At 45.8% G+C, this 24,430-nt stretch overlaps 1 protein-coding gene across 7 annotated transcripts in view; it reads left to right on the top strand.

The window, feature by feature from the left end:
• Positions 1–16,311, top strand: part of COL6A3 (collagen type VI alpha 3 chain) — a 77,496-nt gene extending 61,185 nt beyond the window's left edge. For all 7 annotated transcript variants that reach the window (XM_047721466.1, XM_047721467.1, XM_047721468.1 and 4 more), the window contains 6 exons: positions 1,084–1,189; positions 3,241–3,638; positions 4,672–4,935; positions 5,983–6,078; positions 14,549–14,713; positions 15,503–16,311. In XM_047721466.1, the coding sequence (XP_047577422.1) occupies positions 1,084–1,189; positions 3,241–3,638; positions 4,672–4,935; positions 5,983–6,078; positions 14,549–14,713; positions 15,503–15,543 (1,070 nt within the window). In that variant the 3' untranslated portion in view covers positions 15,544–16,311. The remainder of the gene's footprint in view (positions 1–1,083; positions 1,190–3,240; positions 3,639–4,671; positions 4,936–5,982; positions 6,079–14,548; positions 14,714–15,502) is intronic.
• The last annotated feature ends 8,119 nt before the right edge of the window (positions 16,312–24,430 follow it).

Raw genomic sequence — 24,430 nt, 5'->3', positions numbered from 1 at the left:
CACGGGTCAAGTGCACATTGTGCATGACATCATAAGTGGGGAAGCTCCTCAAAGGCCTTGTGTTGATCTGGGCTTAGCCACAACCCCCACACTTGGAAACCGTGGACCTTTGCTGATGTGAATCTCCTCCCCGCTTTAGTGACAAACCCACATTCAGTTTCAAAGCAAAACCCTAGCTGCCCCTACTCACCATGAATGCTGCCCACTCCCAAGGCTTTGTCATCTTTAACCTGCGCCCTATCTACTTACCTACTCCATAGCCTGCTGGTTATTCCTTTGTGGCCTGTGTTCCCGGTAGACTGGACGGTCCTTGAGGAGATGCATTGATTCCCCTGTGCTCCAGGGCCCGGCACAGTACATAGCCAGCCCCAAGGCAGCACGGGAGAGTATCTAACCTCTAAGGGAGCTCTGGAAGTTAGGGACGAACATGTATGTACAGAGAGTTTATTATTCACGGGAAAGGTGAGGTCCTTGAAAACTGTATTCACATTTGTGAAGGCCTGTCCCTCAAAAGCATTAGAGAAAAAACGTGAAGCGAAAGTGAGGCAGCAAGTTCACCCCGGGGCCACCGTCACTACCTTTTGAAGATTAAAAACAATTTTATTAAACACAAAATTGAGAAAACCAAGGGCTTGGAACTTGTTCAACTCTGTTTGATTTTTTCTTCTATTCCTGTCTCCTCCTGACATTGGGTAAATATTTTCTTCAATCCAATCATCCAAATATTGCCAAATAGAAGATTTTGGCTTGAGATGTTTTATGGGTCAAGGACCATGGTGCTTAATGTTTAAATTTACTAGATGCAACTTGTCTGGAGGAATGAATTAATTTAACAAATATTTATGGACTACCTGCTGTGTGATCCATTTAACTCATTAGCAGATTAATTTTAATTTGCATGGGACTCATGTGCACTTAATTTTTTCCCCCCCCTGGGGCTCCTGGGTGGCTCAGTTCATTAAGCGTCTGCCTTTGGCTCAGGTCATGATCCCTGCCCAGGGTCCTGGGATTGAACCCCATGTCAGGCTCTCTGTCAGATAAATAAATAAAATCTTAAAAAAAATTTTTTCTGTTTCTTTCCAGGTGAAAATGCTTTTTACTTGTCCCCAGATATCAGGAAAGAGTGTGATTGGTTCCAAGGGGACCAACTGTCAATTAAGAACCCTGTGAAGTTTGGTCACAAACAATTGTAAGTATCATAATAATTGTCTTGAAAAGTACAGTGTAGAGAGAATGCAGAGGTCCCCCAGACAATGCCTAACCTTATGGGTAAAGACAATGAAATCCAGGAAATGTGACTTCCTAAAGGTCATATGGAACATTCTTTCCAACCTGTTGTAACCATTTGCTTTGGTTGCAGACCAAACTCCCCAAAACTTAATGGCTGAAAGCAACTATTTATTTAATCTGTAGTTCTGTGGGTTAGCAGTTTTTCTTGGTCTCAGCTGGATAGTCCTCTGGCCTCGGCTGGGCTCACTTCTGTGTCTGTGGTCAGCAGCCTGTATGCTGTGGATGGGGGTCTAGACGGTCTCAGCTGGTTGGCTCCCCTCTGCTTTATGTGGCCTCTTCTTCTCCAGGAGGCTAGGTTGGAGGTTTGCTTCCAGGTGGATGGGCAAGTTTCCATGAAAGAAGTCAGATGGCATGAGGCCTCTTGAGCCCTGGGCTGGAGCCAACACACTGGTACTTCTGCTGTATTCCATTGGTCAATACACGTCCACGGCCAGCCAGGCTAGATTCAAGAGTTGGGGGCTTGACTCAGTGGGAGGCCTTGTCATAGCCCATTGTGAAGGGCATGGGGGCAGAAGGGGTGGGAAATTGGGGCCATGTGGTGAAATAGCCCACTACACCTGGTATCAATCCTACAGAAGGATTGAACTACATTAACCAAAAAATGGGCTCCAAATCTTAAAATGATTAGTGTTACAATAACACAGGTGATGGTGGTAACCCTAGGAGGCAATGTATGTGTTCTACTGAGAAAGCCAACGGGAGGGTGGGGGCTGGGGAACTTGTACCCACAGGGATGCTGGCCCAGCTCCATCTGTGTTACCAACTCCAGCGCGGAGAGGTGGGCTGTGTGGCCATGTGACATAGGGTGAGGTGACGGGGACATGGTGGCTGGAATTGAGCCCAGGCAATGTGCCAGCAGTTTGTCCCCCTCAAGGGAGTGCCACAGACTGTCATGCTTGCTAGGTAGGAGAGCTTTCCGACCGTAGCACCCGGGGGATGTGGACTTGACATCCTTGACAAACTAGTGTGGGGCTTATTCCTGGCTTGACCTCCAGAGTGGGGACAGAGAGCCCACCTCCATCTCTCACACCTGAAATCTTCCAGCTCTTACCCTTGTCCTTGAAGGCAGGCTCCATGCTCAGCTGAGCAGACTGACCATCGCTACTGAGGGTTCTGTGAGCTGTGTCCTGCTTGTCCAGGTCCAGAAGCTCTTTTCCTTGTCTTAGTTATCTTTGTGATTTCTCTCAAACACTCCCTGAACTGTCTTCCACCTTATCTTCGGGAAAATAGGATGAACACTATAACCTAGTGTTTGAAGCTTTAGGACATCACCTTGGACATAGGCTGCTTGGGCCTTAGAGCAGTGGCCGACAACGAATAAGTGAGAGTCTGTCTCTGGACAATGAATGAATGACACCTGGGTCTGGGCTGTTGCATCTGATAATGTGGCTGTGCTTTTCAGGGATTTGTAATAGATCAAAAAATTGTGAAAAATACCACAACACCTGCAAAATAATGTAAACAAATACACACAGTAAGCCCTGGGAAGGGAAGCACATGCTGACTTAATCACTTGGAGCTCAACGCAGCATTTTGTTGTGTGGATAGTTTCTTAGAATGAGAGTAGTTATTAACTGGTTTCATTTAATTTTTGGTATATATGCTTCAGTTGGTCAATTTTAAAAATTATTATTGTTAATGATAATAACATCATATTTATTATAGCTCATAAATTAAAAGCAAGATGTCAGATATATTTGTAGTACAATACAGCCTTCATTTTTAATGATTCTATTACTTTATATGCATTTCAATATCGTTTCCGTGGCACAGATTCTAAAAGGAAGGTATTTAATGTATGCGATATTATCTGTAAAACATAAAAACTACTGCATGCGTTTTGATAAAGCAGCAAAGTTCATGTAACTCGTGGGAATTATGTTTTTGTAAATTTTAGAGAGCAGGCAAAACTATGTATGGTTTGAAATGATATTTAATTTGTTTTAACAGAAATATCCCGAATAATGTAACTTCAAGTCCTACATCCAAACTAGTGACCACCACAAAGCCAGTGACCACCACAGAACCAGTGACCACCACGACCAAGCCAGTGACCGTGGTAAACCTGCCGGCCTCGAAGCCGGCTGCAGCAAAGCCAGCCCCGCCCAAACCAGCTGCTGTGAGACCCGTGGCCTCGAGGCCTGTGGCCACCAAACCCGAAGCCACCAAGACAGCCACAGTCAAACCTGCAGTGGCCGCAAAGCTGGCAGCCGCGAAGTCAGTGGCCCCAAAGCCAGCTGCTGTAAGGCCCCCCACTGTAGCCAGACCAGTGGCCACCAAGCCCGAGACCCCCAAGCCCCAGGCAGCCAAACAGGCAGCCACCAAACCAGTCCCTGCTAAGCCTGCAGGTAAGAAAGCATGCTCAGGGCTGCCAGCGAGGGGCATCCTCAATTCCTGTGTTCACAGCATGCCCCCTGAAGCCTGTTTATAAATCAAGTGAAATGCAGTCATTGATCCAGGATTTGTACCTCTAGATCATGTACTTGAGAAGGCGCTGGTCAGAGCGCACAATTATCAAAACATTGCTTTTTTTTTTCCTGTTAGAAAGCAGTTTTCCTCTTCCTCTCTGAGGCTCCTGAGCTCCACACAAAGAGCAGGTGGGATGAGTTTCCCACCTTCTGCTGCCTCTTTTCCCCCTGCCCAGGCCAAGCCCTGAACCCTACCTCCGGGTGGGGCAGAAGCACATTCCTACTGGACAAATCCCATGCAGCACGCTGTGGGAATTGTGGGGTGCTCTGTTGAGCTGACTGGCAGCTCAGAGCCTTCCCTCCCGAGACTGAATATGTGCTAATGCTGTCCATGGGGGAAACACCTTCCAGATGGAGTTAGATATGAGGATGGGTGGGCTTCCAGAGACCCAGAGTTAGTTATTTTGTTCTTTCTCCGGATGCGGGAATATACTAGAGAGCCACATACCATACGGAAAGGTGAAGGCAGAATGTATATGTTTGTGAAAAGGTGGAAATTGTCTTCCTTCGATGATCAGACAGGAAGCAGGGATTCCTTTAAAAGAATTTCTGGTCATGTCCTAAAGTTCCATGACTTCGTGCATTTTAAATGATGGGACTCATTCTGTCTTGAATGCTTGCCCGTGTCTTTTCAAAGTCTTTCCTGAACAGGAGCGATTCTCAATAGAAAAGGAATAGATCTTTACCTTGCTGAGAAATAATGAGAGGATGCATTCCACTTTTCATGGATGTTGGTAGCTTCCAACACTTATGTTCCTGGGGAGCTCGAACAAGAAATTGGTGCCCTGCTCACCTAAATTTCTGTTCCGTTGCCTGCCGATTCATCTCTTTCCATTGCTGTCTGTCGCCTGTATGTCACAGTCATGTGGGGCTTTAAGCTTTATCTCTGCACTGTGCTTCACCTGTCTTCCAGTGAAGGCATCCCGAGAGGTCCAGGTATCTGACATCACCGAGAACAGCGCCAGACTCCGCTGGGAGAGGCCCGAGCTCCCCAGCCCTTACTTTTATGACCTCACTGTCACCTCGGCCCATGACCAGTCCCTGGTGCTGCGGCAGAACCTGTCGGTGACGGAGCGTGCCATTGGGGGCCTGCTTGCTGGCCACACGTATCATGTGGCCGTGGTCTGCTACTTGAAGTCGCAGGTCAGAGCCACCTACCAAGGAAGCTTCAGCACAAGTGAGTACACGGTCAGCCCCGAACAGTCGGTCCCTGATATTTCCATGTGCAACCTCAAATGGGACATAAGGGGATGATTTCGATTCACTGAATCTGAAATAACAAGGTTAGAGCAAATTCCTGGGTGTGTTTGGGGGATGCCCAGGTTCAGAAATTAACACAACGGAAGGCGGGGTTCCGTGGGAACTGTTGCCCTGCCCTTGGGGTCCTGGGATACTTCATGGAGGAAGCAGGATCCATCTGGCCCAAGGGCAGCCCCTACTCTGAGAGAAAGAAGTAGGTTCACGGGTCCTGGCTGGGGTCTCGACCCCCCTCCATGACCGTGTTTCTGAAGTATGTCTCCATGTTCAATGAGCACGGAGTACCACCGAGACTCTGGCTCCTCAGAGTCACCGAGTCCATGCAATCTTACATCCCAAGGCCATGGGATGTCTATGGCCACTGTGCAATGGGGCTCAGCGCACCCCTCCCTAGTTCACCATGCTGGGGTCTGCCCTCCGTGGCTCTGCCCTCCGTGTCCCGTTGTCCCCCTGGCTCCTTTGTGGCACCGAGACCTGAGACCTACTCTTGCATGCATTCTAGTCTCTGTTATTTTTCACACCCCTGACCTTTCAGAGTTCTCCCAGATTCCCCCAACCCCCTTCTTCTTGACCCATGCTGCTCCTGGGATGCAGAGGGGTCCACATTCCTTTCCCTGGGGTCAGTGTCACTAAGATCAAGGAACTCTGCCTGAGGAAAGGGAATTCCCAGCAGTTACCATGTAATCCATGAAGATAGGACTGCAAAGACCCTTCAACCCCAGGTCTCTTTTTTCATGGATGGAAGCAGAAGCGGTTATGTGGGAAATTTTCAGAGCTTTCCTCCATTTGCTTGTTGAGATGAGTGGAACTTGCTGACGACAGACATCCGTAGTGTCTGTAGAGACTTGGTGGGTGTTGCCCTTGTGTGAGCTCTTCACCTGGAAAGGCTGCTTGCCTCGGTCCCTGAGAATTCCTAAGCCCTTTAGCTTCTGGGTTTCCTACTGGTTGCACGTTTTTTCTTTTCTAGAGAAAGTTCAGCTTCCCTCTCTACAAGCAAGGTCGGCTTCTAGTTCAACCATCAATCTCATGGTGAGCACGGAACCGGTGGCTGGTGGTGAGACGGGTGAGTTGTGAGAGTAATAAGTCCATTAATAGCACTGAGAGCCTCCTTCCAGACCTTCTCAAACCTTTGAAACCTGGATTCTAGGTTGTCTGCTGGGGTTCTAATTCTCAGGCAAGCCTGACTTCTGTGGGAAAGTTCCCAGTGGGCTCTCTGTGGCCCAATGTGGTCTTATTCTGCATAGTCCAAGTTGTAAATGGTCACTTTCCTTTCCTGTCACCAGTCTCTTCAAGAAAACTAGATGGGAATTGCTTTGGGGCTGGAGCCAAGAATTCATGTGTCTCTTGATCAGATTCCCCTGTTACTCCTATTGGGGTTGGAGCTGATTTATGGCTTATGATGCTGGAAACATAGCAACTTGCCCCCTCAGTGACTTTATCTAATAACAACTGCTTAAAAGAACACAAAACAGATTAGGACACGTGAAATAAGTGGGTTTGGAAGTGACCCCTGGGGTGCACATTCTTATCCTAATTCCCTAAGTACACAACCTGCCTTAGTCTATCATCCCCGTGTCTGTGTGCCTGAGCCTGAGTGTGTGCATATTTCAATCAGTGGTGGGTTGTACCTGTTTCTGGAACAGAGAGCTGTTTACATGCTTTTGTCGTGGGCAGTGGGACCTTGTGACTCTGTGTGACCTCAGCCCTCATTCAGTGGAATGTGAGCTTGGAGTGTTCACCCATGAGAGACTGATTATTGATACAGTTAATACGCTCTGTTTATGGGTGTCCTGCAAAAGATGTTGGCAGTAATACCCAAAGTCAAAATTTCATGGGCATTTGCATACTGTATTGTTTTATGGGCCTCAAAGCCAAAGACTTCCACTCACTGGGGACAAGTCCTTGTTCATTAATGTACTGGCCACTGTCCCGAGGAGGAAGGCATTCCTCTTTACAGTGTTTCTTTCTGTAATTGACTCTGACCAAAGGCATTTACTGAGGCTTGCTGCTTTGGGGCTGGATTTAAAAGCCCTGTGCCTTCTCTGTATGCACTGCCTTGCCAGAAGCCCCAGCACACTACTTTCTGGGCCTTTCTTCAGGATTCCTCCTGTTCGTCTTTCCTCTATAAGTTTTTAAAATGATGTCTGTTTCTTTATCTTACCCTTTCTGTGGAGACTGTGTCCTGTCTCATTTGTGTTTACACAAAATGATGATTTCTGACTCCACACATCCATCTCTTTGGGGCACTTGCGGAGAGAGACCTCTTGATTCTTTTAGTTGTTTCTGAAGAGAATCTTCTCTGTTGCTAGAATATTCTATTCCATCAAGAGGCTTCCCTTATAGCCATGTCTGTGTTTACAGCTGTATTTATTATCTGTATCTGTATGTGTATCTATATTCTGTCTCTACATCTGTATACATCTGTCTGTCCATCATCCTTAGTTCAGCTGCATCCAGACTGACATGTGGCATCAAGAGTTATTAGAGAGAAACCAAGTCACAGCAGGAATTGTGGAACTATTATACACATAGACGTGTAATTACTCTAAGCCAATGAATAACTTATATAACTGAAAAGTACTTAAAATAACTCGCTTTTGGACACAAATTTAGGAATCGGTCTGTGGTAGAGACAGCCGTGTGTTTTTCAAACTCCTGCAGCCTTCCTGTTGGAAGGATTGACAGAAGAGCAAGACATTCTCTTCTCTCGATCTAAATTTATGGGAACGATTCAGGAATTCAAGGTAGACTGGGTAATTTAAACTTGAACTTGTTAGGGGCTGTTGAAAAAGATTTTGTACACTTTTAATGTTCTAATTTTCAATTCAAACTAACACAATGGGAAGTAGGGTTAGGGATGGAGAAGATACCCAAGTCTCTACACAGAAGCAGTCTTCTGAGTCCTGAATCAGAAGACTGAATGAGCCTTTGTCCCCTGCACTGGGACACCTGCAGCTCCTAAACCACTCCCGCTCCCTGCCTGAGTCCCCTGCATGGTGACTGGGTTCCTACCATGGCGCTTGAACTCAGACAGAAGCTGCAAAGAACTCACTAGGATTTCCCCCAAGATATGGTCAGGACAGAAATCATAACTTCAAAGTCACTGTGCTCTTGCTTCCCCACTCACTGGGAATGCTACCCCTCCCAGAGTGTAGGAAATACAAAATTCCTGCAAATCCAGTGCTTCATTGAAGGAAAATGACTGAGAGTAAGTTCCATGGTGAGCTTTGGGCATGTTTCTGGATTTCTTATGTGTGGTCCAGGAGGAACACAAATATGTAAATGGTATTTAGTTAATATAAACAATGTAATCTTTAAACAAGAATCTGGCTGGGCTGTTATGTTTGTTGTTTAAGACTGAGTCATAGGTTCAGACTTAAGAAAGTCCTTTTAATCCAGACCTTTTTACTACTTAGGTCTCCTCTCACCATGTGGCAGGGAAAAGGTTTTTTGTCAGGGGGACGTGTGAGTCTTTCATGGTTACAAGTAGTTAGATACAGATGATCCTAACCTTTCTCTTTCATGCTGGTTACTATGTAACCTCAAGCCCAGAACTTACAGGTTTTTTAACCCTTCCCTGTGTGGGCACATGCATAGCTGTGTGTTTCCCAGCTAGGGATTCAAGTTAGTGTGAAGATATAACTTGCTTTTTGAAAATTTAAATTCGGTTAGCCAACATATAGTAAGTACATCATTAGTTTCAGTGATTCATCAGTTGCCTACTGCATGCCATGCTCAAGAACAAGGCCCTCAGTCACCACCCCTCGCCCCATAGTAAGAAAATAGCACTTGGCTGGAGAAGGCCCTTCATACACATTTGCTCAATGAATACATGTAGGTGTGCACGTGCACGGCATTTTTGGGAGCTCTTTTAGAAGGAAACCAATTTGATATTTATTGTGAAATGTTTACATCTCACAATGGAATTGGGAGTCAGAATCAGGAGGTGAAAGCTTCCCCTCTTTCCCAGCCTCCTCTCCCTCCCCCACTTCCCTGCTATAATGAAGTCCTCTTGGGAATTTTCCCCAGGGAGAAAAACATTTCTATGACATTCATATTTTTTGCAGGTAGAAAAAGAGTGATAATGAATCATTTTATAAAGTTAACTTTTTAAAAATATACTAACGGGGGGTGGGACGTTAGGATAGGGTGGCTGGGTTATGAACATTGGGGAGGGTATGTGCTATCGTGAGGGCTGTGAAATATGTAAGCCTGATGGCAGATAATACATTATATGTCCATATATATATATATATATATATATATATATATATACTGTATTCATGCCCAGTAGTGGCTTGCATATTTTGCATCCAAAGATCAATTACCATACCATGCAGTATTTCTCCAAAGATGTATTTTCTTGATAATGCAGGCAAAATTAAATTTAAAAGCTAATTTTTATCTGTTGACGTGAGTGTAGTTTAATTGAACTGGTTAATTAGAAGCATGGCTTGTAGTTACAGAGATGTGTCCATGTCCCAGGATTAAATGTTAGATACTTTTCCTTGTCTTTTTTCTTTTTTAAACCTCCATGAATAAAAATTCTCTGGGGTTTGATTCTACCTTAAGGAACTGTAGTTTGTTATAGCCTAGCACTTTGGATTTAGAACACATGGTGACCAGTGTTTGAATCTGTGTAGGGATTTGTGGGTGAATACCTATTAAATGTAAAGTCCTCTGTCCATGTCATCTGATGGAGAGGAAGAAGAGTGAGCAGTTTTACATCTTGACTTTTTGTTGGTATAGGTAAATGTTGGACAATTTAGAAATTATGCTTAACAGATATTCTTTTATTAGGCACTCCTTTGTTTGATGTAGACACATACTGGGAAGAGCTAGTGAGGGCATCCTTTGTTCCCCAGATAAGGTCTGGCCCTCTTCAGCATTGAGTATTTGTGTACCAGGAAGGTCTGGACTTTGAGGGGAAGGTTGATGACAGTGACAGACCTATGGCATCATTACTCACCACTCAGGATTTTAGGCTTTGCAATATTACACAATTCCATTTTAAATGGTTAGTACTTGCATTTTTTTCAGCCAAGCAAAACAAATCCCCACATTCCAAAAAATCCCATCCCACATTATGCTTTTCTCAGGATCTAAAAGAATCACATCCACTTTTCTGTGATGGATTTGCTGCCTGTAAGGGCAGTTAGCAACGACTAAACCAACCTTTCAGCAATTCTCACAGCCTTTAAAACCAGTAGGCATGCCTGTGCCCCTTTTTGTTGTGGTTAGCTTTGGGACTGCTACAGAGCTGCTAATTTTGGCTTTAGGTTTTGGGCACATTTCCTTCATCCTTGTTTTTGGCTAAAGAGGACTTGGATAGATATTTTCTATGGATATCACTGCTAACAGAAAGACTCCAAGGTTTCTAAACAACACACAGTTCTTCTTTCTCAGAAAATTAACTTTTTCCAATATTACATAGAGAATTCTAAGTTATTGGCTTGCCCCATATGTATTGGAGAAGTTTCAATGCAAAAGAGAGCCCAGATAACTCCCCAAATGTATAACATTCTTTTTTACTTATTCTAGAAATTAACAATCTGTAGAAATAACCACTTTGGTCAGGTGTTAGTGAGTCAATCACATAGCTCTGAAGGAAGTTCTTCAATGTTTTACTTATTTTATTGATTCTAAAATTCAATATTTTCCCCTAGTAAGACTTCTGAAATTGAAGTGTGACTCACAGTTGATGAGATGGCATGCTTTTGACAGTGTTTTGTCCTACTTAGGGGGCTATAAAATAATAGTGCACATTGAAATTAAGATATCTTAGATTGGAAGAAATACAGCATTTGGCTGACTGTGTTCCAGTCTGTCATATTGGCTGGCACAAAATGGCGTAATGAGGAAAATAGATGACTTTATGTTAATGCTCATTTATAGAATGAACTTAACCTCACAGATTGAGGTCGGCTAAATAGCTATAAATATTTTCTCTGCTTGGTAGAAGAGAAATAGCCTTTCCAAGGATGTTGGTTTGCTGTTGTGTGAAGATGTGTCTGTATCAACGACAATATTTGGGTTATGAGGAGGATCACAGGGTATTTGCCATTTTTTATTGTGAAATATAAAAATGCTAAAAAATAAAAATCCATTGGTCAAGATGTAAAAAAGCAAAGGACCCCCCCAAACCTTAACCACAGTCACGTTCAAAATAAGGTTAAAATACAAAGTTTCCTCTGTACCCTTTGACCCAGCTTATGCTCAGATGTAGACTCAGGCATTCACTCATTCAGGCAAATCATACCTGCTTCTTTGGCTGGAAGCACCTGATTCCACATCAACTATGCTGGGTCTATTAAACCTCCTTATGTTTGAAACCATTACATCAATGAGGAGCATATTTACACATATTTACAATTGCAGCATAAACACCCACCCCTCCATTCCACACACCAATTTTGCTCAAGGAAGAAATCTCAAAACTATATAAAAAAAAAAGGGGCAATATTTTTCAATGGAATGCAGTTTCTTTTTCAAAGTGTAATATTATAGGTAGTCATTGTTGAGAATCCACAACATATGGGAAAACACAAGAAAACATTCGTTGCAATGCTTATGACCACTGTTAATGACCCGATCAATATCTTTCCTGATTTCCACGAATACGATGCTTGGGCATGCTCACACACGCCTGAATGCGCACATGTCTTTGTGACAAAAATAGACTGCATTTCTGAGGGTGCCTTGCACCCCATGGTTCTGTTCGAGGATTCCTAGGATGGCTCCTGAAGCTTTTGTGAACAGCTGGGATTCCCTGGCAGGGTTTTCTAGACATTGTGCTGGTCTCTGTTTCTCCTTGTGTTTGGATGCCCATGACCAGTCACCGTTTCACCAGATGGTGATCGGCATCAGGCAGCTCCTCAAGTCTGTCTTTTAAGATGAAGTCTATTTACATTATTCTGGGCAAAAGTGAATCAGGAATGGTTATTGACCATTGTCACTCCCTATTGTCCTTTCGGCTCCTCTTGAGTTCTCGATATATGGAAGAGAAAATTAGCACACGGGCAGCCAGACCACACTCTCACATTGGAGAGGACCCCAGGCTCCCTCCAGGCTGTGCTCATTTTGGAGAGAGCTTGTGAGCAACTGTTGTGTCCAAAGACTTGTTCTGGGGAGAAGCTCGATGAAGTCCTTCAAACCACATGTCTTTGGACACAAGACATTTTTTTTTTTTAATTTTTATTTTTTCAGCATAACAATATTCATTATTTTTGCACCACACCCAGTGCTCTATGCAATCCGTGCCCTCTACAATACCCACCACCTGGTGCCCCCAACCTCCCACCCCCCACCCCTTCAAAATTCTCAGATCGTTTTTCAGAGTCCATAGTCTCTCATGGTTCACCTCCCCTTCCAATTTCCCTCAACTCCCTTCTCCTCTCCATCTCCCCTGACACAAGACATTTTTATTTTTGTGTCTTTTAAATGGTTGTTTTAGCATAGACACAGCATTGGTGAGTGCAGTCTGCATGGCGTGTCCCGGAAACCAAGATGATTGTAATTTAAAAGTACAAGGCTTCTTAAGGATCAAACATCCCATTTTCATGCTTAAAAATGAAGAATCCCATGTTTCAGTCTCTTTACAGTGTGGGGCCCTCATGAATACATTTCTCTTGCTCTACCAGATTTCTGCATGTCCACAGTGCCAGCATCCTGTGCCATGCTGGTAAACCCTATGGGGTCTTAGCAGCGACCATCACTGGCACCAGGGGTGTGGGATACAAGGGCAAGAGTTTGGGGCTGGACATTAAGGGCACAAATCCCAGGAAGCCAGAAAGCAACTAGTCAGGGAGCAGAGTGTCCTTTCATTGGGTGGCCTCAAGCTGTGTGTCCTTGGGTCTGGGAAAATTCGTATCCCTTTCAGGAGTGTGCGGAAGAGTGGGAACAGAATAGCCGAACACAGGTGGCCAGGACTGAGAGCATTTGGAACAAAGATGGAATGAACATGAACCATGCAGGGGATGCTAGGGGGGAGAGAAGGGAGGGGAAGGGTTATCATTTGGTCTGAGCTTCCCACGAATAGGGGAATCCACTGGCAAACAAGGGGTAAGCTTTGGTGGTAGAATAATTTTGTCTTTCTCTGTCCCCTGCATGACATTTCTGGAAAACAAGGCATTTTCCTTCAGTTGGCTGAAAACTTTTTTCAAGTGAAAAAATGTTGTTTTCCTAAATTGTCATCATTTCATTCTGGACTCATTGGTTCTTCCAACTACCTTCTGGTTTTCTGGGCCTCTGAGAGGGTATACAATTAGGAGATACTGTGGAACTCCCAGTCTTTGTGTCTGCATCATGGCCTCCCCAGGTGATCAGGGGGTGTTTTAAGCCAATGCTGAGCCTCAGTCCTGGGTACCTCTGAGTTTGGTCCATGATGGTTGACCCAAGCTTTGATTCTCTAGACCAAGACCTTGGTTTATCTTTTACTTCTTGGTGCAATCATATCTGCAGGCCCTCAGATTTGAGGGCAGCTGAGGGCAACCCACAGGGGTGGGGACAGAGGCCCATGGAGATGTCAGCCCTGAGGGATGGGGGGGGGGGGGCTGGTGACTCTGGCACGTTGGCTACTCCCATAAACGTGCAGCATCATCCACTCCAGGGACTTCTGTTGAAGGAAGGTTTACGGTTTTCAAACTTTTGGATAATGGTTGACAGTAATGCCTCTCTTTCCCAGCATGCTCTGGAGTTTGCCAGAAAACTCTGTAAATAGACGTTTTACTGTGGAAGGGCTGTAAACTTTTCTTTCCAGGCATCATGGAGAGAGTGTAGCTTCTACTTTGCAGCTCGATGTTTCAGAAGTATGCATTTAAAACATAAACTTCCTTAACTGGAAAAAGAATGCTTCTGTGTCTTCAAAATAGCTTTGCTCTGTGACATTTTTGCCATGATGGGTTTTAGATCAGTGGTAACACTTCTTTTACTTGTTTAATTTGGCTACTCTCAAAGGCTCTCAGCTACACACACACACACACACACACGTGTGCGTGCGCAAACACAAACGCACAGATTCAAAAAGGATTTTTCTTTTCAACTTTAACTTTTATTCCCCATCTGCTTGTCTTGTCATGAAATGTATGGCTTTATTTTTGAATTATATTCTGACAGAGTGTAGTTGCTACTTTGCCGAGGAGTAGAAAACGACATAGTTTTTATTAAAATGTAGTTCCTTCCATGGGGCTTTAATAGCGAAGGAACTGGAAAACAAATGGCCCCATGACTGGAAAGAGAAAACACAGTTCATTTCTTCTGAAAGTATCTGATAATGATGGCTTGAATTTGGGATCGGAGGGAAGTTAGCGAGGTCTTTCCATCAAGGTCATTGTATTATTGCCTTTATTGAGAATCACATGCATCCCACAGCCAAGGGTGGAGGCAGGGCCTGGCGAAGCTAAAAGGGTCTTCCTCCTCAAAACTCTCCTCTTTGCTCTGACAACCTTGTGTCGAGACCTTCAGCCCCATGCACTGGCTGCGGCTTGTCCCTTGTGTGTCCTAATGAAAACTCTTTTCTCATCCTGTTATTAAAGACATATGTAAGTTGCCCAAAGAAGAAGGAACTTGCAGGAAATTCATGTTAAAATGGTACTATGATGTGGAGACCAAAAGCTGCATGAGATTCTGGTACGGAGGCTGCAGTGGCAACGAAAACAGATTTAATTCACAGAAAGAATGTGAAACGGTTTGCGCTCCTGGTAAGTGACCCATGATCCTTTTGTGTCTGTGGCTTTTGTAAGTCTGAGAAGAGATCCAGGCCAATTTTTCACCTTGTGAAGTTATTTGAATGACAATGATTATGAGAGCTGTGACAGAGGAAGTGGATGGTATCTTTAGATAAGGAAGATAATTCAAATAAAACACAGGAAATTCATTTTCTGACTATTCCTCCCTCTTCATCTTTAAATAATTATGCTTCCTCTAAACACTGCTGTTTACACTGGGGCCACCCACTGTCACCATGGTGTTGGCCAACTTGACTGCTGTTACGAGAGCCTGGCCAGAGCCAGAACGGGAAGAGCACAGGGTACACAAAGGCCCTGGGGCCGGGCAAGGCAGCAAACTCGCTCACACTGCACACAAGGCCCTGAAGCTGGGCCATGGAGGGCCAGGTGAGCTGTGAAAGACATTCAGCAAAAAAGCGAGATGAGGGGGCGCCTGGGTAGCTCAGTGGGTTAAAGCCTCTGCCTTCGGCTCAGGTCATGATCCCAGGGTCCTGGGATCGAGCCCCGCATCGGGCTCTCTGCTCAGCGGGGAGCCTGCTTCCTCCTCTCTCTATGCCTGCTTCTCTGCCTACTTGTGATCTCTATCTGTCAAATAAATAAATAAATATTAAAAAAAAAAAAAAAAGCGAGATGAGGGAGGAAAACCAGAGGCCGTAGGACAATTTTCGTGAGAAACACCGTGTCCTTTTTGGTCACTAACGTGGCTTTTCCCCTGCATTTCTTTCTCGCCCTCCCCCATCTGCCCCATCCATCAACACTCAGCGCTCGTCAACCCCGGAGTCATTGCTGCCATGGGGACCTAAGCGTGGCCGACTAGTAGCACATACCTCTTGAAGAAGAAGGAGTCAGCCGTTGCAACTCGTCTCTGTAGAAGCTCTGGGTATAGACATCCTCGCACTGTTCCATTTCCTGCTTTGATTTACACTCGAACTTGGGAGGAGCCATTCTGCCGCATGACCCATCAATATGGTGCTAAATGTGTCTGTGGACCCAACGCTCTCTGTCTCCGGGCAGTTATATCGTATACTTTGAACGTCGTGTAATAGTTACCCATGGCCGGTGTTCATGTGAACATTTCTATAAACTCCGACTCCCCCTGGAGTTTCACACTCTGCCTGTTTCGGGCACATGTAAGGTCTAGGATGGAACTCCACATTTCACCGCTATCTGTATACTTCTGCTTGGTTCATTTCTTCCCTCTCCAGTAAGCATGACTTTAGATGGAAAGCCTTGTATGGCGAAGAAACAAGAGTCCAACTTTTTTTTTTTTAACTTCCCTAATTTCCTAGATTAGATTTCAAGCTAATTTTCCTTTTCTAAAGCCTCTAACAAATGACCTAGTTTTAGAAGGAAGCAAAATCCCTAAATCTTTGTGCACTGTTGTGGGACCAATGCCTTCATTAAAGAATGAAAAGAAAGTCATAATAGAGAATATTTTTGGCATTCCTCTAATGTTGTGATTTTTTTTTTTTTTTTTGGTGCAGGGTGGGGGAGGGTGTTTAATTTTAATTTTAAAAATTTTAGGAAATTTATACAAAGAAACTTTTTAATAAAGTATATTGAAAGTGTCATGGGTTTGGTGTTACTGGCTGTTGTATTTCCATAGCACCTGCTGTCATGAGGACCCCAGGCTGGAGGAGTGCGGCCCAGCCCACCACCACCCTTTTGTTTCTAGGGGAGGGACAAGGCTGCTCTATCATGGGGTGCAGGGAGACCATGGCTCAGCCCACCAGCATGGCAGCTCTCAGTGGCCCTGTGGTGCCTTCCCTGCTTAGGACCCTTTCTGGAATCTTCATGATCTTCAGATCCAGGAGGCTTTTATCCTGTGCTCTGCCTTCTGGTTGGACCCAGAGTCTTGACCTCCTTACCCGCATCCTCTTTAAAGTGACTGTTTCCAAGGGTTGGGTTGGTTCCCACCCCAGAGGGGCTGAGAGATGGGGCACAGTTGGCCAGGACACCCTAACCTTCTTCTGGAGTCTCAAAGACAAAGCATAAAGTCTTTTTGTTTTGTTTTGTTTTTCCTTAAAGACCTTTTTCTCCTGTCTTCAGAAGTAACACAAGAAACAAATAAATATGTATTTAGGTAGAACCTGAAGCCCACTTAGGAAAGAAACTGAATTAGTTTGATAAATCACATGTGCTCTGACCAATGCTCCAGTCAAAGCTGTGGGGAACTTGGATGTGGGTGGAACTGCTTTATGTCAGATGGGGGAGGAATCTGTCTGTTAATCTACAGAGAGGAAGAAGAGGAGGTCAGAGGGTATGCAGAGCTCCCTGTGATCCACTCCCTGTGACTTCCACCCAGATCTTTAGTTGAACTTCCTAAATCCTCAAAATGTACTCAGTGTGGCCCCATCTGCCTAGAAACTGGTAGACGCACTGAGCTCTGTGCCCCTATCAAGTTGGGGAAAAGACAGAGAAGTAGAAGGATGGGGTGGACAGAGGAAACCTCTGCTGGGAATTTGCAGAAATTTGAGGGAGGACTCGGGACTTCAGAGGACATTAGGGATGTGAGTTTCCTTGCCTTCTTTGGGACTGAGAGAGGCTGGCTGAACATCAGGGCAGCTTCAGGGGAACTAAAAATCTTCGGGAACTCCTAAGACACTCTCACCAGCAGGGCACCTTTGCTCACATCCTGCACAGAAGCCCCATAGGGTTCCTCTCTCTACCCTTCTTCTGGGTGAATGACATGCCAAGCCAACCCTTCTCTAAATCATGCTGACCCCTTCTCATCTTTAAGGATCCCTTTTTCGGATTAAGGCCAACCTAGGGGACTTGAAAAGAGCTCAGAGATGGTCATGAATTCTCTTTAAATGGATGGATAGTCAACCTGGGTGGGAAATGTGCATTCTGGGACTTTCTCAGGGACGGCTGCTCCAAAGTTCCCTAGCTCCAAAGGAAAGACCCCCTTTCCAGAGCTTTATCTTCTCATAGTTCTGGAGGTTGGACATCCAAAATTGAGGAGTTGGCCAGGCCATGCTACCCCTGAAATCTGTAGGAAATCCTTTCTCGCTTCTTTGCTTTCTGGTGACCCCTTGGTTTGTACCTGCATCCCCCTGATTCTGACCCTGTCTACATACAGCTCTCTCCTCATAATGACATTAGTCATATGGGATTAGGGGACTACTGCAGTGTGACCTCACCTTATCTATCTGTGATGACCTTATTTCCAAATATCCTGATGTACTGGGGGATTAGGACTTTTGACTTATCCTTTTTTTGGGGGGGGGTGTGGAGGTACACCACCATTGAGCTCATAAGATTGTGTTATAATTTCTGATAACCTGCTCCCCACTTGGTCACTATGCAGCTAGCACCTGCAAGGGCTTTCAGCTGAATCCTATCACTTTCTAGTCACTTTTGGTCATATGAACCATCGCTAATGGGTTTTACGGCTGGGTCCCCTTCATTTTAAAACTTAAATACCAGATAGTCTTTTGCTGTGAACCCCAGCTAGACTCATGGTGTTGAGTGGAGTTGGAGTGGAGATGTCCATGGCTTTTTCTCTTCCCCATTCCTCCTCATCCTCCGGGCCTGTGGAGTTCTGTGTGCAGCACCCTCTGGGCTTCCTGGGCCAGGCTGGCTCTCTGCTGCTGCCTTGCCTTGCCTTGGGATATCTCTGCAGCAGGTCCCCAGGCTGGCTCTCTGGAGAAACATATTCGTTCTTGGGGGGAAACTGGAGGTCCTAGTTTCCTGCCCCTTCCTGCCACACTTCCTGCCCCTTCTGCCACCCTAGGAAGTGAGTCCCTTCCTTTCCCCATGGGAGGTAAAAGAAGCAAGCACTGCTTTGCCCTCTAAAGGCCACCATAACAGGTGCCATGGTCCTCTTCTGCCTGAGTAGTGACCGTAGAGTCCTCAGGGCAGTGTGCTCTGAGCTGGGCCCTTGAAGATCCACTCTGAGAAGGTAGGATCTGCCAGGCAGGCAACATCAGCCTCTAGTAGGAATGCAATAAGAGTGTGCTGGGCTAAACATTGCACTTCACCCTTCTCCTCAGGGGGCATCTAGAAGGAAGACTCACACCCAAGGCACCCCAGGGCCTGTGAAGTTCCTTAGTGACAAATGGACATTTCACTGAAGACACTTTGAGGGGTCTGGAGAGAAGTTTCTTGCATATTCTGCGGTTTATTTCATACAAATGCCCTTGGACAAGCTGCCTCTGCTCCAGAGGTCCTCACCCCCAGCAGTTGCCTCAAGTCTCCCCCTCCTCCTACCTCACCCAGTCTCTTGTAATCCTCCATGTCCACAGCAGTTCTGGCCCTCTCCTTGGTGTGGGCACTTGGGATGGGAAAACAAAAGCCCAAAAGCTGGGGAATGGTGGGTGTCATGCTTCTGGCCTTGTTCACAGGACACCTATTCACCCCATCACATTTAAAAAAACCTCAGGTTTGCATGCAACAAAAAATGCATCCATTTATGTGTGGTGTTTGATGAGTTTTGACAAATGAATGCCCCCATATTATCCTCCCCCCACTCACGATGGGCAGCATTTCTGTGATCCCATCTGGCCATGCATGCGAGTTTCCACGACTTCACCAAGTATACAGTCAGGGAGGCACAAAGATTCTTGTTCAAAAGTATTCCGTGTGGCTTTATATGTGATGACAAAAATCAATTTGAGATCATGAAAATGGCCAACAAGAAGGGGATGCTTAAATTCAGCTTACCTTGTCCACAACAAAAAAAGATAAGTAGTCAGTAAATACGTCATAATGTTGATAAATGACCCATGCCATTAATCGGTTGTGGTTTATCACAGAATATTAAAAAGGATACAAATCTGCATATTTAATATGATAATTGCATATATGTACAGACACACACACAAACATTTTCTTTTTAAGAAAGAGAAAATATATTAAAAGCAAATACAACAAAAATCTCCTGGCCAGCTGCAGTGCCTTCCCCTATACCTAGACCCTAATTTTTTTTTTTTAGACCTTAATGTTTAAGTTGCTTTTTATCCCGTTAATTACAAAAAAGTTGAGAAGCCACAATGGGCTTAGCTACCCCAGAACCCCAGATTTCCAACTGTAACACAAAGATCCCATTTCTATGTAATTCTGTTTTGTTCAACAGAGATCCTTGGTTTTATGTTCATTCATTTGGTCAATACTGAGCACATTGTATGTGTCCCCGAGGAGCTCACAGTCTCAAGGTGGGAGAGGGACAAGAGTGGGAAACGTGACAAGAAGCCAGTGCCAGGCTGCTCTGGGAGCTGGCCTGGATGGAGGCAGGGGCGGCCACCAAATCCCAGCAGGGTGACCATAGGGGTCTGGCGGGGGACTCCACTGTGGAAAAAACACTTGGGGATGATGAGGTTGGTGGCCAGGTGGCTAACTGAGGAAGGTTCTGGGCAGAGAGGACCCTAAAGCACAGAGTGCACCTCAAGGGTGGGAAGAGAGCCCAGAGAATGAGCGGAGGGCTGGGGGTGTACTGGGGGCCCCACAAGCCTGCTGGCTTTCACTTGGACACATGAGAGCCATTGCTCAGTGTGCTCAAGGGACCTGCCATGAATTTTAAAGGGTCCCCTGGCTGCTTGGCATGGACATCAGAGCAGTGAGATGGGGGTACCAGTGACGACACTGTGGCATAAACTCAGGTGACAATGAGAGGCGAATGACAGTGGCCAAGACCAAGAAACAGTAGAGGAGATGAAGTGTGGGCTCTGGGTACATTTTGATCTAAAATATGCAAGAATTGATAGAATTGTCATGTTTCGTTTTTCACATGTATACACACAGAGGAACTAAAATCCCTGCTTTAGATCATCTGTCCCGACTTTGCGTTCAGCAAAGTGTGGTCTGAGTAGCAGGAACCCAGACCCCCTGACAGCTGTAGACTTCTTTTCAAGACCCGTCCATTGCCAGACCATACCGCAGACCCTGTGTTCTTCCCTGAATCCTGGTGCGCCCCTGGCCTGAATGTCCATGCCATCCTTTCTGGGGTAGCCTCAAAGAACTTCCAGCCCGCCCTTGTGGATGTGGCTTGCACACTTGTTTTGGATTTTGTGAGCAAGACCTAGACCTCTCTCGGGGTGATGCCCTGAGGGTGTGGCGTGTCCTTGCAGCTAGTGTGAACTTAAACCGAATTCACATCTATCCAGTAGCGGTTGTGTGATCAGATGAAGTATTAGGTGCTTCACACACCTACCCCAGGCAGTGCTGCTAGGTAGCGGTCACTGGCCTAACTGGCATCTACCCAGATGACAAAACAGTGGGTCGGAGTGGTTTAGTTCATCCTGGTAACAATCTAATGGAGGCTGTATCTGAGCAAGTCATCGACCCAGAAGCGCTCCAGACTTCCCAAGGACGTGTGGGTTCTTGAGGGACCCTCACTGTCATTCCCCAGGGGCTTTGGACTGTTCCCCTGGGAGCTGGGTTTCAACTGGGTTCCATCTTCTCTGGCACAAAGCACATTCTACCCAGCATCCTACCCAAGACCTAGTGTTTCTCTCCATGGACAGAGAGTCTCTCTCCATTCTTCCTTTTTCCTTTTATTACAACCATTCTCATTTCTTTCTTGGTATCCAGAGCTGCTCTGCTCAGGGAAGGAGTCAGAGAAGTTCGACGTTTGGCTCAAGTTCAGGGCCTGAGTAGAGGATGGCCTGCTTGAGCCTCTGTGGCCAGGTCACAGGGACATCTGGTTGGACCCAACTATTAGCAAATTTCAGTCCATTCTTCGTCATCTTTGCTGGATTTGTGATTAAGTGCCTTCCACTCCCTCCTCACCCAAACATTTTTTTCTTTTTTGTTTAAATTATATTTTATTTTTTCAGTGTTCCAAGATTCATTGTTTATGCACCATACCCAGTGCTCCATGCAATACATGCCTTCCTTAATACCCTTCATCGGGATCACCTAACCTCCCACCCCCCTCTCTCCAAAACCCTCAGTTTGTTTCTCAGAGTCCACAGTCTCTCATGCTTCATCTCCCCCTCTGATTTCCCCCAATTCACTTTTCCTTTCCTTCTCCCAATGTCCTCCAAGGTATTCCTTATGCTCCACAAGTAAGTGAAGCCATATGATAATTGTCTTTCTCTGCTTGACTTATTTCACTTAGCATAATCTCCTTCAGTCTTGTCTATGTTGATGTGAAAGTTGGGTATTCATCCTTTCTGATGGCTGAGTAATATTCCATTGTATATATGGACCATATCTTCTTTATCCATTTGTCTGTTGAAGGGCATCTTGGCTCTTTCCACAGTTTGGTGATTGTGGCCATTGCTGCTATGATCATTGGGGTACATATGGTGCTTCTTTTCACTGTATCTGTATCTTCACCCACAACTTTCTATAGAACTAAAAATCAATCAATCAACCAACCAATCAATCACAATAAGCGGAAGACTTTTTGTAGGAAGCCAATATCATAAATCCAGAAGGTAAATTTTAAGTTTCTTCCCCCATGGTGATTCATTTTTAGGGAATGGATCGGATTTCCTGGTCAAATTCTCCATGTTGTCAGATTTCCAGCTGGACCTGGTTGGTGCTCAGGAGCCAGGTTCTCTGGGCCCACCCACTGGGGTGCGGCTTCCAGAGAAGCTAGGGACTGTTGCCCAGGGGCCTGCTCCTTCTCCAACCTCAGTATGCTGGGCTGAGCTTTGATGTCAACTGTGCCTCCCACCTTCTTCTGGGCTGAAGTGCAAGTGGTGGACTATTCTAGGCACCATCAGATGGATTCCCAGGGGGGTCTTCCTGTTTCTTTGGAATCATAACTCTAGAGTTGGACAGTCCTTTGGAGGTTTGGAGGCCCAGCGTGGACCCAGTGCAGGGATGTCTTTCCACCTTGTTCCTGATTCTGGAACCTGCATGGTCAGCATAAAATGGCCACAGAGAGAAAAACCAAAGGAGAAGCATTTTAAAGTCCAGTTGTTGGAGCCCAGAGACATTTGGTGGTGGGGACTGGGAAACGGCCTCTGTGCATAATGGGGACACCTTCCAAGTAACACTTGACCTGGAAAGTAGATATTATTTTTCTGCCTTAAGTCAGAGGTGTCTGTGAAAACCTTCAGGCCACTGTTGTAAAATGTCATCTCGTGGAAGGGGCTTGGGCATCTGCAGAGGGATCTCGCCAAGCATGTTTGAATTCAAGAGGAATGCTGAAGTCCCAGGATTGGTGTTACTTTTCCAGGAGATGTTAGAAACAGACATGGTTAGCACGCTACAAAAAAAAAAAAAAATGCTGGAGTCGGTCTACTCGAGAAAGGATACTTCAATTTTTTTAAAAAGATTTTATTTATTTATTTGACAGACAGAGATCACAAGTAGGCAGAGAGGCAGATAGATAGAGAGAGAGGTGGAAGCAGGCTCCCTGCAGAGCAGAGAGCCCAATGTGGGGCTCGATCCCAGGACACTGGGACCATGACCTGAGCCGAAGCAGAGGCTTTAACCCCCTGAGCCACCCAGGTGCCCCAAGGATACTTCAATTTTTAAAGACTCATATTAGAGCAGTTGTGTTTGATAGGTGCATTCTGGCTCAGGGAGCTCCTGGTCACTTGTGAACCAGGCCTAGTTTGGGTGCATCTGAGAGTGGACCCTAACTGCTGGGATGCAGGTAGCTGGTTTGGAAAAGTATGTAGAAAGCACAGGTGACGGAATTGAGAAGAAAAACCCAGAATAGTCAAGAGAAGTATGTTAGTTTTGAGCAGACAACTCTTAGGGTGGCTGTGGACTACCAGGGTTCACCTCACTGGGGAGTATGTGATGAGGAAGAGGAGGATGGAGGCTTTTCTCTTGACTCTCATGTTTTTTGGTTGGGGCTGCCTTGGGGGTGTGAGGTGTCTGGCATTTTTGAGAAAGTCCTCAGGCTCAGAAATAGGGAGACGTGGCTCCTGAGGTGGAGAGCCATCAGCACACCTGGAACCGTCTACCGTGACTGCGGGGGAATTCACGGGTGGGCTCAGGAGGATGGTGTAGATGGCCCTGGCCACCAGCCCATTTGGACATGAACCCACAGGAGCTTAAGTGGAGACATAAAATTGAGTTGATGAGAGAGGGCTGTCAGAAAGAACGGCAGGAGACACTCCACTCCTGATTACTCTTGTGGGAGCAATGATGGAGCTGATCCTCTGAGTTCTTCCCAGAAGTCCTTGTATGCCCAGCCCTCCACCAGGTGGGGTGGCAAACTGTTTTGGTAAAGGACTACTCAGTGTCCAGCGGTCTGGGGGTTCTAAAGAGAGTCGTAGGGCTGGTGGTGTGAATTTTGGCTGTGACTACCACTGCTCAGCAACCTGGTTCCTGTCTGTTTTTGGAAATGATTTTCTAGTCCTCCCATTGTTGCTGTTAGCCACTCAATATCCTTCTAATAAAGTAATTTTCTCTCTGTGTTAAGCAGAGTGACTTTCTGGCCGTGGCAGCCCAGAGCCTGGACTGGCTCACATGCCATCATCTGTTGCTTACTCAACAAGCATTTGCTGAGCACCTGTCATGTGCCAGTGCTACAGGAGGCATCCAGATACAGATGAGGAACACATACTCTCCCTCACTGAGCTCACGTGGCGAGGGGGATGGACAGTGGATGTCAGGCCATGCAATACACAAGGAGGCTTCAGCGGGGACAGAGAGGGTCAGTGTTGGTCTTTGGGGGGTGTGTGGTGAGGGCAAGCCTTTCTAGGAGTTGGTTTATGAGCTTAAACCCAAAAGGGCAGGAGGGAGCCAGCCTTGGGAGGACCTGGGAGAGGATTTTAGGTT

This window comes from Lutra lutra, chromosome 3 (genome assembly GCF_902655055.1).
Source record: "Lutra lutra chromosome 3, mLutLut1.2, whole genome shotgun sequence".
NCBI classification, from domain to species: Eukaryota; Metazoa; Chordata; class Mammalia; order Carnivora; family Mustelidae; genus Lutra; species Lutra lutra.
The sequence above is the reverse complement of the archived record's forward strand: the minus strand, read 5'-3'. Positions and strand labels throughout refer to the sequence as shown.